The following is a 15489-nucleotide window of genomic DNA, read 5'->3' on the forward strand; positions in this document are numbered from 1 at the left end:
ACCTAATACATCTCTGGGCACGTTTCTATTGACAGCCTACACTTTCTAATGTGGCTTTGTGCACAATTAGATGGCAAGGAAGAGAATGATGTGGGGGGAGTTTCTGAAGATTTATGTACACGTGCATATAAACACACCCCTCTCTGTCGTGTGTAACAGCATTTCAACCGTGTAAAACACTTGGGTCATTCTGGATAACTAGGTTGTGATTTCAGGCAGCTAAGTAGATACACATTTCACTCAACAAATTATTATTGAGCACCTGCTTTGCAGTTGGCACTGTTCTAGACAACCGTTTAGCCCCCAAAGCTTACACTTTGAAATGAAATCCTTCTAAAACCTTTTCTATTTCCTCTTTCTTTATCCTTTCTAGTGTCCTGATATTAATCTAGTGTTTTCTTGGTGACACAGGGTTAGATACAGCTTGATAGAGGAAAGGATTATATTAGGAGTCAAGAGGACTGGATTTTAATTTCAGTTCTGCTAAGAATTATTTGTATGGTGTTATGTATTTCTTTAAAGATTGTTTTGGATGTAAAAGTTCCTTGTAAACTGTGGAGGTTGTTCACTTATGGAGACTCATTCTAATACTGGGTCATGATATAGACATTTCTTCAGTATGGACTCAGATATATGGAATTATTTACCCCTATAAACAGGGGACCTAGATTTCAGAGCTGTTAGCATCTGTGTATCAGTGCAGGGGGCCTGAATTGGGTAAATTGTGGAAGGGGCACTAGGGGAGACTACCATTCTTACAGACTTATTCTGGACAGAGGTAAAGTAAGTTTTTATACTGTTTTCCTTCTGTTTTCAGAAGGGCTTGTAGGGGGAAGCCATCTTTCAGAAAACTTGATCATGCTAGAGGAAACTCAATAATTTCAAAGCTTTTCCTTTTGTTTGGTACTGCTAAAAGGTGGAGACACGGAATAGAAGGCCCTTTGTTTAGCAGTGCAGATTCATATTTTGGATAAGCAAAGCTAGGCTTGAAACTTCGTTTGGGGCAGGGGTGAAGAACAAAACTATTCTGTAGTAGGAATTAACAGGTTTTTGCAGCTAGTGTCTGGCAGTCAGGGTAGGGAGAGTGGTGTGTGAGTGTGTGTGTGTGTGTGTGTGTGTGTGTGAGAGAGAGAGAGAGAGAGAAAGAGAGAGAGAGAGAGAGAGAGAGAGAGAGAGAGAGAGAGAGAGAGAGAGAGAGAGAGAGACCCCAAAGGAGGAAACAATGCAGGCCTAAAGGTAGAGGTGCAAATGGCTGAATGAGCTTTTAGAACATATTTTATTCAAGTTTATCTTTAATGAACTGAAATCCACCTTCATTTCCCTCAAGTGTAAGTCTCAGTCTGTCCTCAGCAGCTCTGTGTTAGCGAGGCATAAGGCGCTGAGGGAGAAGACAGCCCCCTGCCGTGTCCCTGGGCTGCAGGTGTGGGGGTGGCACCACAGTGAGGGAGCACAGCCTGCAGTCCAGTCGGCAGGCAGAGGAGGCAGGGAGCTGGGCCCTGGGAAGGAGAGCCGCCCACAGAACAGGCACTGGCTCAGCCAACTGTAACCCCTCTGAGAATTCAGACACCTGGCAGAGACTTCTGGACATTCCGCACTATTCCATGTAGGATGAGGGCTAGAGCCATTTATATTTTAATTCTAAAAGACGGACGGGCCTCAGAAAAATGTCTGAACTAATATCACAGATAACGCTGAACATACTGGCCAAGCAGATAACCACATTAGTTATGTTTGCTTTGGGTCTTTTCATTTTTTTTTAGAACAATTGTTAAAGACACATTCACATTTTTTCTCTCTTCTTTCCCAGAGGTAAATTCTTTCTTCAAATTGGAGAATATTATACCCACGTACTGGCTATATATGGGATATATTGTTTTGTTTGGTTTAAAATTTTGTAATATACTTGAAGAGGTCATAGCTTTCTTTATTTCTTTCATAACTTTATTCTTTCAGCCTATATTATGTTCTTGACATTTCTGTTTTGCTACATGGGGTCTTTTAACTGTTGTATGATAATTGACTGTTAATAAACCATAGTTCACCTGCTTTTTTATTGCAGGTGAGTTAGGTTGTTTCTGCTTTTTATGAGCAGTGTAGCCTCGAGCGTCTTTGACCTCACCTCCCCATGCACACGTGCAGGGCTTTCTCCAGGCTGAACCCCTGCAAGTTGAATGGCTGGCTTGTAGGATGTCTTAACCTGACTCCCCTAAGCAGTCAGAGCCTGAGGCAAAGCTTCTGTGGGAATGCTTTATTCAGAAGCCAGTCCTCAAGCAGCGAGGCCCAGAGGTCAGAGAAGGGTGAGAAGCAGATGCAAGGTCTGTGTAAGTGCCACTGCTTCACAACAGGCCACAAAGAGACACAGCTGGTGGCCGGGCAGGTGAACCCCCTGGTCATGTGGGATGGCTCTGGCTGGAAGAGTCCGCTGGAGGAGGAGGAAACGTGGAAATGGATCTGCTGGCTCCCACTTTTCTTCCCTCTTCTGTGGGTGAAGTTCATGCCAAAGGGAGTAAGTCACCCTGCACTTTTAGGTGACATCACCTGGCTTCTTCAACAACTGGGTCTCACATATGAGAACACATCGGTCAATTCTGAAACATTTTGAGCCATGATTTCAATATTGCTTCTCTTTTATCCTTCTGTTCTTTCTATCTGGGACTTCTTTTATTTTATTTAAACAATTTCCCCCAGCTACACTGAGGTATAATTGACAAATAAAATTATATATTTAACGTGTACAATGTGGTGATTTCATACATGTATGCAGTGTAAAATGATCATCACAATTAATTTTTTTTGGTAGTGAGAATGCTTCAGATCTACTCTTTTTAAAATTATTATTATCAGTTTCAGGTATACAAAGAAATGTAATAGTTAGACATTTACACCACTCACACAGTGATAACCCCCCTCCCCCAAGCTACTATCCCTCTGACATCTTATATAGCTGTTATATTATAATACCATTGACTGTCTTCCTTATGCTATACTCCACCTCCCATGACTATACATATATATTTATAGTTCACATACAGTATTGTTCTTCTTAAGCTTCAGGTGTACAGTGCATTGGTCAGACATCTGCACAGTCTGTGAAGTGATCCCTCTGATGTGGGACTACATCAGATTAAAAAGTTTTTTCACAGCAAAGGAAACCATCAGTAAAACTGAAAGGCATCCTACCGAGTAGCAGAAGATATTTACCAATGATATATCTGATAATGGGTTTATATCCAAAATTTATAAAAAACTAATATAACTTAATACCAAAAAAAACAAACAGCCCTATTTAAAAAATGGGCAGAGGACATGAAGAGACATTTCTCTAAAGAGGACATACATATAGCCAACAGACATGAAAAAATGCTCAATGTCACTAATCATTAGAGGAATGCAAATAAAAAACACAATGAGATACCACCTTACTCCTGTCAGAATGGCTATCATCAATAAATCAACAAACAACAAGTGTTGGCGAGGATGTGGAGAAAAGGGAACCCTCGTGCACTGATGGGGATTGCAGATTGGTGTAACAACTATGGAAAACAGTATGGAAGTACTTCAAAAAATTGAAAATGGAACTACCTTATGACCCAGCAATTCCACTCCTGGGTATCTATCCAAAGAAATCCAAAACACTAATTTGAAAAACTATATGCACCTCTATGTTTTTTTGCAGCACTATTCACAATAGCCAAGATATGGAAACAATCAAAATGCCCATCAATAGATGATTGGATAAAGAAACTGTGGTAGATTTATACAATGGAGTATTACTCGGCCATAAAAAAGAATGAAATTTTACCATTTGCAACAACATGGATGGACCTAGAGAACATTATGCTAAGTGAAATAAGTCCGACAGAGAAATACAAATACCATATGATCTGATTTATATGTGGAATCTAAAGAAGAGAATAAATGAGCAAACAAAACAGAAATAGACTCAGAGTTTTGGAAAAAGAAACTGTTGGTTGCTAGATGGGAGGGGGGATGCAGAGAAGGTGAAGGGATTAGAAAGAGTAAATTAGTAGATATTAATACAATATAGTCATGGGGATATGAAATACAGAATGGAGAATATAATCAACAATATTCATATTTACTCTTGTAGCAAATTTCAGGTTATTCAATACAGTATTACTAACTATAGTCGCCATGCTGTACATTAGATCCCCAGGACATGGGACGCCTTTTTTTTTTATAGAAAATAATAAAGGGTGGTACACTTGATCTTTTTATACTATCCTTTGTGACTCCTAAATAGCCATTATTTTTTATGTCTTTTAAAAACCTCTTGGTCTCCATTCTCTGTGGTTCCCTCATGTCTAACTTCTAGTTCAATAATTTTCCATTCAGCTGTCTATAATTTGATCTTTAAACTATCCATTGAGTTTTTAATTTTAATGAATACATTTTTTCGTTTAAGTTGTTTTTAAAGACACATCTCATAGTGTCTTGTACATTTTGTGGTTTCAATTTCTTTATTACTACTTGAATATTTTTTAGAAATGTATTTTTGCTATCATTTAGTTTTGGTTCTAATCCCCTTTTTGTGTGTTTCTTGACTTCCACTTCTGTTGGATTTTATTTCCTCATGGTTCATTAATTTTGCATCATGAGCTCAGCCTGTGTTGGACATTACTGTGGGAATTCTATAAAAGCTGATGTAAGAATATGACATTCTGGAGATGTTTGTGAGCATTGAGTTGGGGACATAAGTTCTAGAAAAGTTGGTGTTTTGTTCTTCCCGTTATCTCAGGGTTATCATCATCCTAGGATTAATTTTTAGGTAAATTTCTTGGCTGTGGGGTTTATAGACCACAGGAAGTCAAAATTTGTAGTGGAAAACCACATGGATATCCAAGACACACACACATTATTCATATACATTTATAAGATGTTTCCTTTATTATTTTTTTGTTTGCTTATTTTATTTTTTAAGATTTTTTAAATTAAAATACAGTTAACATAAAATATTATATTAGTTTCAGGTGTACATCATAGTTATTCAACAGTACCCATGTAGCACTATACAGTGTCATTACCACATTATTGATTTTGTTCCCTATGCTGAGGAACTGATCACCATGATAAGTCCTGCAACCATCTGACACTGTACCACGCTATCACAATATTATTGATCATTTCCCCCCTTTTTAAAATTTTCAATTAGAGTTGACATTCAATATTATTTTATATCAGTTTCAAGTGTATAGCATAATGGTTAGACATTTATATAATTTAGGAAGTGATCCCACTGACTAGTACCACCTGGCACTATATGTAGTTATTACCATATTATTGATTATACTCCCTATACTTTACATCCCGATGACAATTTTGTGACTACCAATTTGTATTTCTTAATACCTTCACCTTTTTCACCCTGCCCCCAATCCCATTCCCATATATTACCCTGATAGATCTAGTACCTATCTGGCACCATACATAGTTATTACAATATTATTGGCTATATTCTTTATGTTATACCCTACATCCCCATGATTACCCATCCTTAACTCCATCACCCATCCCTAACACCCTCCCATCTTAAAGAAGTCCCTCTAAGATTCCTTGTAATACTGGTGATGATGAACTCCTTTGGCTTTTTCTTGTCTGGGAAACTCTTTATCTGTCCTTTGATTCTAAATGATAGCTTTGCTGTGTAGAGTAATCTTGGTTGTAGGTCCTTACTTTTCATCTCTTTGAATATTTCCCGCCAATCCCTTCTGGTCTGCAAAGTTTCTGTTGAAAAATCAATTGACAGTCTTATGGGAGCTCCCTTGTAGGTACCTAACTGCTTTTCTTTTGCTGCTTTTAAGATTCTTTCTTTGTATTTAACCTTTGGCATTTTAATTATGATGTGTCTTGGTTTTGGCCTCTTTGGGTTCATCTTGTTTGGGACTCCGTGCTTCCTGGACTTTATATCTACTTCCTTTGCCTGATTAGGAAAGTTTTCTGTCATTATTTCTTCAAGTAGGTTTTCAATTCCTTGCTCTCTGTCTTCTCCTTCTGGTACCCCTATAATGTGAATGTTGATACCCTTGATGTTAGCTCAGAGTCCCCTTAAACTGTCCTCATTGTTTGGATTCTCTTTTCTTTACACTGTTTTGGTTGGGTGTTTTCTGCTTCCTTATCTTCTACATCACTGATTCAATCCTCTGCTTCATCGAATCTACTGTTGATTCCCTGTAATATATTCACATTTCCATTATTGTATTCTTTATTTCTCATTGGCTCTTCTTCATGTTTTCTATCCCCACTTTTATGTTTCCTATCTCTTTGTTAAAGTTCTCCCTGAGATCAGTAAGCATTCTTATAACCAGTGTTTGGAAAGTGTCTGATAGATTGCTTGTCCATTTTGTTTAGTTCTTTTTCTGGAGCTTTGTTCTGTTATTTTATTTGAGACATATTTCTTTGTCTCCCCATTTTGGCTGCCTCCCTGTGTTTGTTTCTATGTATTAGGCAGGGCTGCGATGTCTTCTCATCTTAGTAGAGTGGCCTTATGTAGTAGGTGTGTTGTGGGGCTCAGTGGCACAGTCTTTCTGTCACCCAAGCCACACACTCCAGGTGTGTCCCTTGTGTGGGTTGTGTGTGCCCCCCCTCTCATAGTTGAACCTTGGTTGATAATTGCATATAAATGGGAGGGACTGATCCTTGGGTTCACTGGTTGTAAGGGCAGGACTTGACTACAGTGGAAGAGTTGTTGTGCAGGGGCTGACCCTACAGAGCAGGATCTGCCTCAGCAAGACTCTGGTACCTGCCCAATCCTCCTCTTGGGTGTGTCGTACTTGGAGGCGGCTGGGTGATGCTCCAGCTCGTTTTGAAGCTGGCCACTAGGGGCGCCAGCCCCATGACCACCTTGGAGGAGATTTGCTACAGGTCTAGCTCAGCCACAGCTCGTGCCCCACCCAGGGCCACCCAATGGGAGCCAGAAAGAAATCTGCAGATGGCTGTCTCCCATGCTGTGTTTGGAAGTGCCTTGAGAGGCTAAGCCGTGAACCAAGGCCAGCTGCCACTAGTGCCAGCTTTGGGCTGCTTAGCCAGAGGCATAGGACAAGCTCAAGCCAGATGCTGCTTGTCTGGGTTCTGCAAACCTTTGAGAGATCCAAGGAAAGTCTGCAGCATGAGCTAAGGCAGGCAGTTTGTATGAAAATGCTACTGGAAGTGGTTTGAGTGTGCCCACAAGTTGTGCAGGGTGGGGTCTCGAATGCTAGGGCGTTGTGAACGAATGGTGGAGACTTAGATATGGCAGCTGCCCGCATCCGCACGCAGGGGAGGGGGAGGACTCAGCAAAGAAACAATGGCTTCCACCAGCTTCCCCATCCAGGAGAAAGCTGCCTCTCCAGTCCCCGTCCCAAGCCAGACAACTCATTTCCCCACCATATGTCCCCGCTGCCTTTCCAGCTGCTGCCCCAGCACTGGAGCTCAGAGCCAGTGATTCCATTGATGGGTAAGTCTGCGTGTGGTCCTTTTAAGAGGAGCACCTGTGAGTGCAGCCACCTTCAGTCTCACTCAGCCACTGGTTTTCACAACCAGAAATTATGGGGACTTCTCTCCCTGGCACTGGAACCCTGGGCTGGGGTGGGCCTGGGACCTCTCACTCCTCTGGGGGCTGGGGAGAACCTCCACAGCTGAGATATCCCTCCCAATCTTCAGTGGTCACACATAGGTGTGGGACAAGCCCGTTCTGAGTCTCTGCCCCTCCTACCAGTCTTGAAGTGTCTTCTTCTGCACGTCTTTAGTTGTAGAGCTTTGGTTCAGCAAGAGTTTACGCGATTCTCAGTAATAGTTGTCTTGTAGATTAGTTGTAATTTTGATGTGGTCATGAGAGGAGGTAAGCACAGTGTTTACCTACTGTGCCATCTTCTGTTTGTTTATAGATGTTTCCTTTATTATGAGATCTATATATACAAGTTTAGAAATAAAAAAATAAATGTTACTAAAATTATATGTGAATTATAGGAAAATGTATTCCGAATATATAAAGGTTTCTGTGATGAGTGAAATTTATGAGATTAAGATATACCTACTGTTTGTTGAGTAATGCACTTCAGCCTATGTGCTGGGATATATATATATTTATTCATGTAAAACTTTCAGTAATTTTGTAAGATTGTTATTATTTTTCCCACTTTAAACATAAGTAAACTGAGGAGAAATGGTGGCATCTGGCTATTTTACTCAAATGTCACCTTATCTAGGACTTCCATTGCCACTGTCCTTGCTCTGGCAACAAGGACACTTCCTGATTTATTTGTTTTCTCCCACTTCCTGATTTATTTATTTTTTTCTGTAGAACTTCTCACTTTCTAGTACATTGTAGATTTTACTCATTTTCCTTTATTATTGTTTATCCCTTGCCTCCTACCCACCAGCCCCCTAAGATTGTCAGCTGCATTATGATAGGCACTCTTTTTCAGTCCGTGTGTTTACTACTGATTTCTATCACCTAGGATATTGCCTGGTGTAATGGACCCTCAATAAATATTTGTGAATGAATGAATGACTCAAATGAGATGCTTTGTGATTTTTCCTATGCACCATCCTACTTCTGAGCTTTCATTTGTGAATCGTTGATAACCGTTTTGTCCTTAGTTCCTTAAAGGCCTTTAAAAAATTATGAATTTATTTTTTTAACTTAGTTATGGTCCAGGTAGGTGAGGCTAAATTAATTCCAACATAGTGAGGTGTTTATGTGTATGTACATGTCTGCAAAAGCATGCACTCGTGAATAAATAATACTTGACATCCAACAAATTAATGGCTATGTAAAAGCATTTGACAGTCCACAAAACACTGTTCAGATGTAAGACGTTTCTATTATTATTCTGTTGCTATCTGATAGTGGTCAGATCATTAGACCCATATCGATTTAGGGTATCACAGTCTACTGAGAGCCTGAAAATAAACTTAAATCAGTCTGCTTCCTGATGTGCTCAACAGAAGGTTTCATCTTAATTTGGCCTCACTCTGGCCTTATATCCCCTTTCCAAACACTGTCTATAAAGGGAGAGACAGAGACAGAGAGACTGAAAAGGGAGGGAGAGGAGGAGAAAGGGAAAAGGGGGGAAGGAGGAAGGGAGGAAAGGAAAGAGAATTAGAGAGAGAGAAATAGAACAGAAATAAGGAAGTCAAGAAACAGATTTAGAGAGAGGTAAAGAGAGGTGTGTGTGTGGTGACAGAGCAAGACAAAAAGGCAAGAAATGTCAGAAAAGTTTTGAAGGAAGAAGGAAGAAAAGTAGAGAGAAAAAGATATTAAGAGTGTTTTATGAATAAAAGTGAGAAGACAAGTACACATACGGGACTTAATCTCTGAAGGCAACTCCAAAGAAACCCCCCAGTTGTCTTCCCAAGGCCGTTTCATTGGAGTGTCAATTACCTGCCCTTGGAGATGACCTTGTTTAACAGCACTGTGTCTGGCGCCAGGTAGCTGCACAGGCCTGTTTGTTGATTGAATAAATGAATGAGTGAATGGATGGCAACAGAAGTTTAGATGTATACTTTTTGAAGTGATTCACTTCGTTAAAAATCTTATTACTTTAGAGTCATACCTTCTGTTGCACTCTCTTCTTAGTGGCTGACCGTGAGCAGGGCAGGGCTCACAGGCTGGTGGTGATCCATGTTGTGGGGCAAAGGGCAGGGCTTATGGTGGGAGAGACTTGATTGTGAACCTAAATCAAACCCAGTGCCGTGTAGTTTAGAGTTAGCTCCTAATCAGGACCAAACTTTGAGATACTTTCTTTTTTTTTTTTTTTATGTTTGAACAGTACAAATGAAAAGGGGAAATTCAGCGTTGGATGACCCTTGAATAGTATGTAAACTTTTGGGTTTTCAGTCCACAGAGTCCTTCAGCAAGTGGTTTAATCCACATTATAGATCTTCCCAGAAATGGGACAAGACGCAGTTTATGTGATATGAGCCTAAGGAAACGCAGTGACAGAGAAAGGAAGAGATTTAATAGTAATTTGTCTGTGGTCTTGTAAGTATTTGATGGCTGAACTGGAACTATGGCACCAGCAGCCTGACTTTTGACCCTGCATTTCTTTGCCCTTTAGTGTTTGTTGTCTGTAGCAGGAAAGTATATACATGTTTCCCTGAAAATAAGACCTAGGCGGAGAATTAGCTCTAATGCGTCTTTTGGAGCAAAAATTAATATAAGACCCGGTATTATATTAAATTATATTTATTGTATTATATAAGACCTCGTATTATTATATTATATTATATTTATTATATTATATTATATTATATTATATTATATTATATTATATTATATTATATTATATTATACCCAGTCTTATAGTAAAATAAGACTGAGTTTTATATTGATTTTTGCTCCAAAAGACATGTTAGAGCTGATTGTCCGGCTAGGTCTTTTTTTCAGGGAAATATGGTAGCTGCCGTTACAAAGCCATTACAAATCCATGAACTCAGAAAGCTCTATCGGTAAACAAATGAAAGTTCCTAGATAGTCCTGAAATAATTTCTTCTTGCATCTAAACTAGTTATGAGTTTATAACTCAAAATAGATATGAGGTTGCTCAGGTGATAGAGGTAGGAGTTGTCACCATGGGCTAGGGCCTGGCTGTTCAGACAACAGAAGATGCCCATTCCTGGGTCTGCAATTTTTTTCACTTGGCCTTGTTGTTTTCTATTTCTTCATTTGTAAATTACTTCTCCCATATTGTCATATGGAAAAATATCCTGGAGACTATTTGAATGAAGTGCATTGAGTAATAAGTTTCTATCAGCTTTTAGGGCTTTGGGAAGTATTTCTCAGGGATTTTGAGACCTACTGAAAAGCCATTTAAAAGGAGACTAGTCTATTTTCATTTCCTTTTCCTGGTTCAGATATAAACATTATCATTATTAAATATGCATCTTCCATCTTTCACAAACATAATATCAGTCAACTGAGATATAAACAAATAAATCTATAAACGGATAATATAAAGGAAGATTTTTGTAATCACTCTTTCATATTTACCAGAGTAAGGAACTAACAAAACACAAATACTTACCTTCACTACTTTGTTTTCTTGAGTAAACTTGCCTACGGCTATTTATTAAATAGAACCATAAGCCATTTATGCTACACTGCAAAAACTAAAAAGAAATCTGTCTTATTAGTTTTGGAAGACACACTTCCTTCAGACCCCGTTGCAGCCTTTATGAAATGTCAGGGTGGATATAATTGGTGACACTATCGTTTCTCACTTCTATCCTGTGCATTCTTGGATCTGTGTATTGCTTATGAACTTTAGGATAGAAAAAAAGACTGAAGAGCTTCCTTGGGTGAGAGAAATTCTTGAAAATGCATCATGAGTACATGTGTAGCAAATTACCAACACTGACTTGATCTGGCACCAGAGTCATCCTTAAGAGACAAACATGGAGGCGATGGGTCTGCTTTGGGGGCTCCCTGATGCTATAGACACCAGGTGGATGAAGCTGCATAGTTGGGTGCAAGGTGGGGGAAGGGGAGACTGCTACCTATGTACAAAAGGTCAGGTGTGTGTCACTTCATTTAAAGCCCCTGGCCATCAAGAAGCCATTTCAGCAATTGCAATGGGCATAAACTATTTTAATTTGAATTAGAAATAAAACTTAAGAACGAAGCAAAGTGATGTAAATAAGCTTAGCTATGTCTAACCCAGATAAAGCACATATCTTCTTTTTTTTTTTAGAAAAGGCCTTTTTTTAGTGTGGTTATTTATTTATTTATTTATTTATTTATTTATTTATTTATTTTTATTGGGGAAGGGGAACAGGACTTTATTGGGGAACAGTGTGTACGTCCAGGACCTTTTTCCAAGTCAAGTTGCTGTCCTTTCAATCTTAGTTGTGAAGGGTGCCGTTCAGCTTCAAGTTGTTCTTTCAGTCTTAGTTGTGGAGGGTGCAGCTCAGCTCCAGGTCCAGTCGCTGTTGCCAGTTGCAGGGGGCGCAGCCCACCATCCCTTGCAGGAGTCGAGGAATTGAACTGGCAACCTTGTGGTTGAGAGCCCACTGGCCCATGTGGAAATCGAACCGGCAGCCTTCGGAGTTAGGAGCATGGAGCTCTAACCGCCTGAGCCACCGGGCCGGCCCAACATACCTTCTTTTTATACCTTTGTCTGAGCTCCATATTGACTTTTTAGAATACCTTTTCTCTTCCTTTCCAAGACAAGACCCCAGTCATGCACAGAGCATGGTGCACATGAGGATGAGGTAATTTGCCCTCACCCCCTCCTGCTCAGAGGTGGCATCATCTGTGGCTTCTTAAATTCTGGAGTGATGTTTAATTGCTGTTTCTATTGTCATGGAAAATGGTTCACAGAGGTCGTATTTTTGTCAGCAGACAGGAATCCTGGGTTTAGAAAACAAGTCTGACCTAACACAGAAGATCTCACTCAATCCAGATAAAGGCTATTATTTGCTAAAATCCAACATATTTCTGATGGTTTTCTATGTAATAGCAGTCCAGAATACGACTGGAAACCACTAAGCTATTAGAATTCAATCTTAGATCACCTTGTGCTTCTCCTCATGTGCTCAGCTATACAGTGACAATGCAGACACCACGTCCAGAGGCTCAGTTCACGGGCCGTGTTTGATGCCCTTCAAGAACCTGGGACACATTGTGCTGAGATTGAGATACCCTGTGTTTGGGTCTGTTCCTCGAATGTGCTCCCGATGTTCACAGAGGTATTAGCAAATAAATACTACCAAGATCAAGGGCTAGCAAAGAACATTTGATAAAATGTCCGTGAATAGAGAAAACATGGTGGGAAGCAACTAATCATGGTGAAAAGATGAGACAGAGAGAAGCTGGAAACCACAGGAAAAGGGCAGCCACGTCAATGGGGAGGAACATTATTTGCAGAATCCTAATGGAGACATTTCACGGATGCACGAGATATCTCACTTGATCAAAATAAAGGAATCACATGACGGTGTTAGTCAATGTTAAGTAGGAACAGGTAAATTTCTAGGACCACATGTAAACTCTGGGATTCTTTCCTGGATGCTGCTGGAAGAAAGGGCACCCCATTTAATGTGAAATAGTAGGTGGTTGGGTGTTCCCAGTCAGCTGCTTACATTTCATCACATTAAGGGAATACAGAATGAAGTGAACAGTGGAGAAATTAAGTTACTGCCTCATGCTTTGGAAAAAGGAGGGAGTGAAAGGGAAATGTAACGTGTCTTGTTACTTCGGTGTGGCATTTCATAACTATTTTCTATCAGGAGGAACGTGGGTAACTGTCAGTAAACCCTCTCTGTGGTCTTTGTTAAACTTAAAACAATATATAGAAAAATGCAAAATAGAATTTTATTTACCTGATTTCTTCTTTTTTTAACATATAAATTTTCAGTATAAAAACATGTTCCGGCCTTCACAAGTACTTTTCATTTCCAAAAAAGAAATCCAACCTTACTGGCCTTTTTGTTAAAAACAATGGGACTTTAATCTGTGAGCCAGTGGTCCCTTCCAACCACTATTCTTAAATGCCGTTTAATACCTCCTATCTATGTGTGTTCTGTGAAGGCAGAATTTGCCAGCAATAGAGATCCTGCTCTAAAGAAATGATACTTAGACAATATTAAAATGTAGTTTTTGGTGGTTGGGGTGCCCAACTTTCTCTTGTAGCCTGGGCAACATTAAGAAAAAAATATGTTGTTTGAGATCTCAGCACTTCTGACATCAAAAGCCAAGAAGGTGAATGGCTCTAGGCTTTGTCAGTGTGCCTTTCTGTTGACAGAAGAACTTTGTATGAAGTTCTTCCGTCAAAGGTGCATCTCCACCGGCCTCCACAGGGCAGGCCTTGAGGTGGACGAACATCTCAGAAATCCTGTGCTATCAATTTAGTGGGAAGCTGATGATTTCATTGAAAAGGTAAGGAAAAGATGTTAGGCTTATGTTACTTTGCCCACACTGGAATTAGATGTCAGGAATGTTTTTATTTTATGGACAGTGCAACTCAATTTAAAAGCAGACAGTGCAGTGTCAGCATGTGGCCCTTCACTAGTAGCCTGGTGGTGCTGATGGCGGGAGACCAGCTGCATATCAGCCTTCTCTGTGTGGAGTCACTTGTGCATTTCAGGAATGGAAGGGTGAGAGGAAAGCTTAGGTGCTGTTGTCAGCACTGTTGATAACTAGTACAGCTGCCATTGGAGTGCAGTGCCAGGGATCATTCTGCTGTGCTCTCCATGCAGGGAGGTTGGCTGGTAAAGATGAAAAGCATTGCAGATGTCATCTTCCAAATGCAGCACTTTTTAACAGTAGTCCATGGAAAGTCCAAAAAGCCCCAACCATTACTAGGAAATCGGTTTCATTATACTGTCCCCAAGGGTTATTTTGTTCAAAATTCCAAGTTTCAGGGAAGAGGAGGAGTCATCTGTCCACACAATGGATATAGATAAACTTTTTTTTTTCATTTGGAAAACCGATTTCCTCTGATGCCTGTGCAGCAGCTGTTTCAAATTGTCCTTGAAGAAGCTGGTTGTGAGTGTGTAGAGGATTGGGTTCAAGGCGCTGTTTACTGGCAGGAAAAAAATGACAACCCAGGAAGTGATAGTGCCTGGAGAAGGAAACAAAGTGTGAAAAGTGGAAGTTGAAATTTTAAATAGACACCCAATACACATAACATTTTGTAGTCAATGCTACTTTTGAGAGGGCTACCTTGTTCACTTATGTTTTCTCTCACCGTATTGAAAATCTCTTTGTCGGGAGAACATAGGAGCCATAAATTCAAGGTTCTACCATTTACCTTTTCTGAATTTCAGTAACTACTTTGTAGGTTGTTGTGAGGCCAAATGAGAGGAAATATGTGAGAACATTTCATAAATATAAATTGATATGCAACGTATTTTTCTTATTTGAGTTGACTTTCTTTATAGAAAAATAAGAAAATGAGGAAATAATTCTTAATCGATAGAACAGTGTTCAGGAAACTTCTGGTCCGGGGTCAGATTGGACTTTGGTCTTAACTTCAGGCCTGGAGGTCTTACTGTCCTCATATTCCAACTGTGCTACTCAGAGTGGAGTCTGACAATTTGAAGATTAAAAAACAATACATCTCCAAACTTAATGAATTCCTTTTGTGTGAAGCCTTATAAACGCTAATAGAGGGAAAGGATGCCTGAAAGTTCTTTGTCAGGAGAAATTGGGATGGTAACTCCTTTCCAAGTACATCTTTGGCTTGGTGGGGGTGAAATGTATTTTATTTTGCACTTACTTAAGCGTAAGTGCAGCCTGCTCCTAGGGTCAGACCATTCTTAGCTATGTGACCAGGTGCAAATCACCTTGGCTCCCCAGAGCTCCACTGCCTTATCTGTGAAAGGGGCTGATGATGACGTGGGGCCAGGCCAGAGTCAGCTCTGTAGACATTGCAACCTTTCAGCACTAACATTGCAACCTTACCACACTATTATCTGCTTCCTCCCACATCATCAAAATGTGTGCCTGGTGTGGGGAAGGAAGTCAAAAGATGTGGAAAGAGGAGCTGG

At 40.0% G+C, this 15489-nt stretch overlaps 1 protein-coding gene across 4 annotated transcripts in view; it reads right to left on the bottom strand.

Moving 5' to 3' along the window:
* Window positions 1-12713: 12713 nt before the first annotated feature.
* Window positions 12714-15489, bottom strand: part of RXFP2 (relaxin family peptide receptor 2) — a 54719-nt gene continuing 51943 nt past the window's right edge. For all 4 annotated transcript variants that reach the window (XM_074330080.2, XM_074330081.2, XM_019749619.3 and 1 more), the window contains one exon: window positions 12714-14561. In XM_074330080.2, coding sequence (XP_074186181.2) covers window positions 14299-14561 — 263 coding nt within the window. In that variant the 3' untranslated portion in view covers window positions 12714-14298. The remainder of the gene's footprint in view (window positions 14562-15489) is intronic.

This window comes from Rhinolophus sinicus, chromosome 16, assembly GCF_057876585.1.
Source record: "Rhinolophus sinicus isolate RSI-liver-muscle chromosome 16, RSI-T2T, whole genome shotgun sequence".
Taxonomy (NCBI): Eukaryota; Metazoa; Chordata; class Mammalia; order Chiroptera; family Rhinolophidae; genus Rhinolophus; species Rhinolophus sinicus.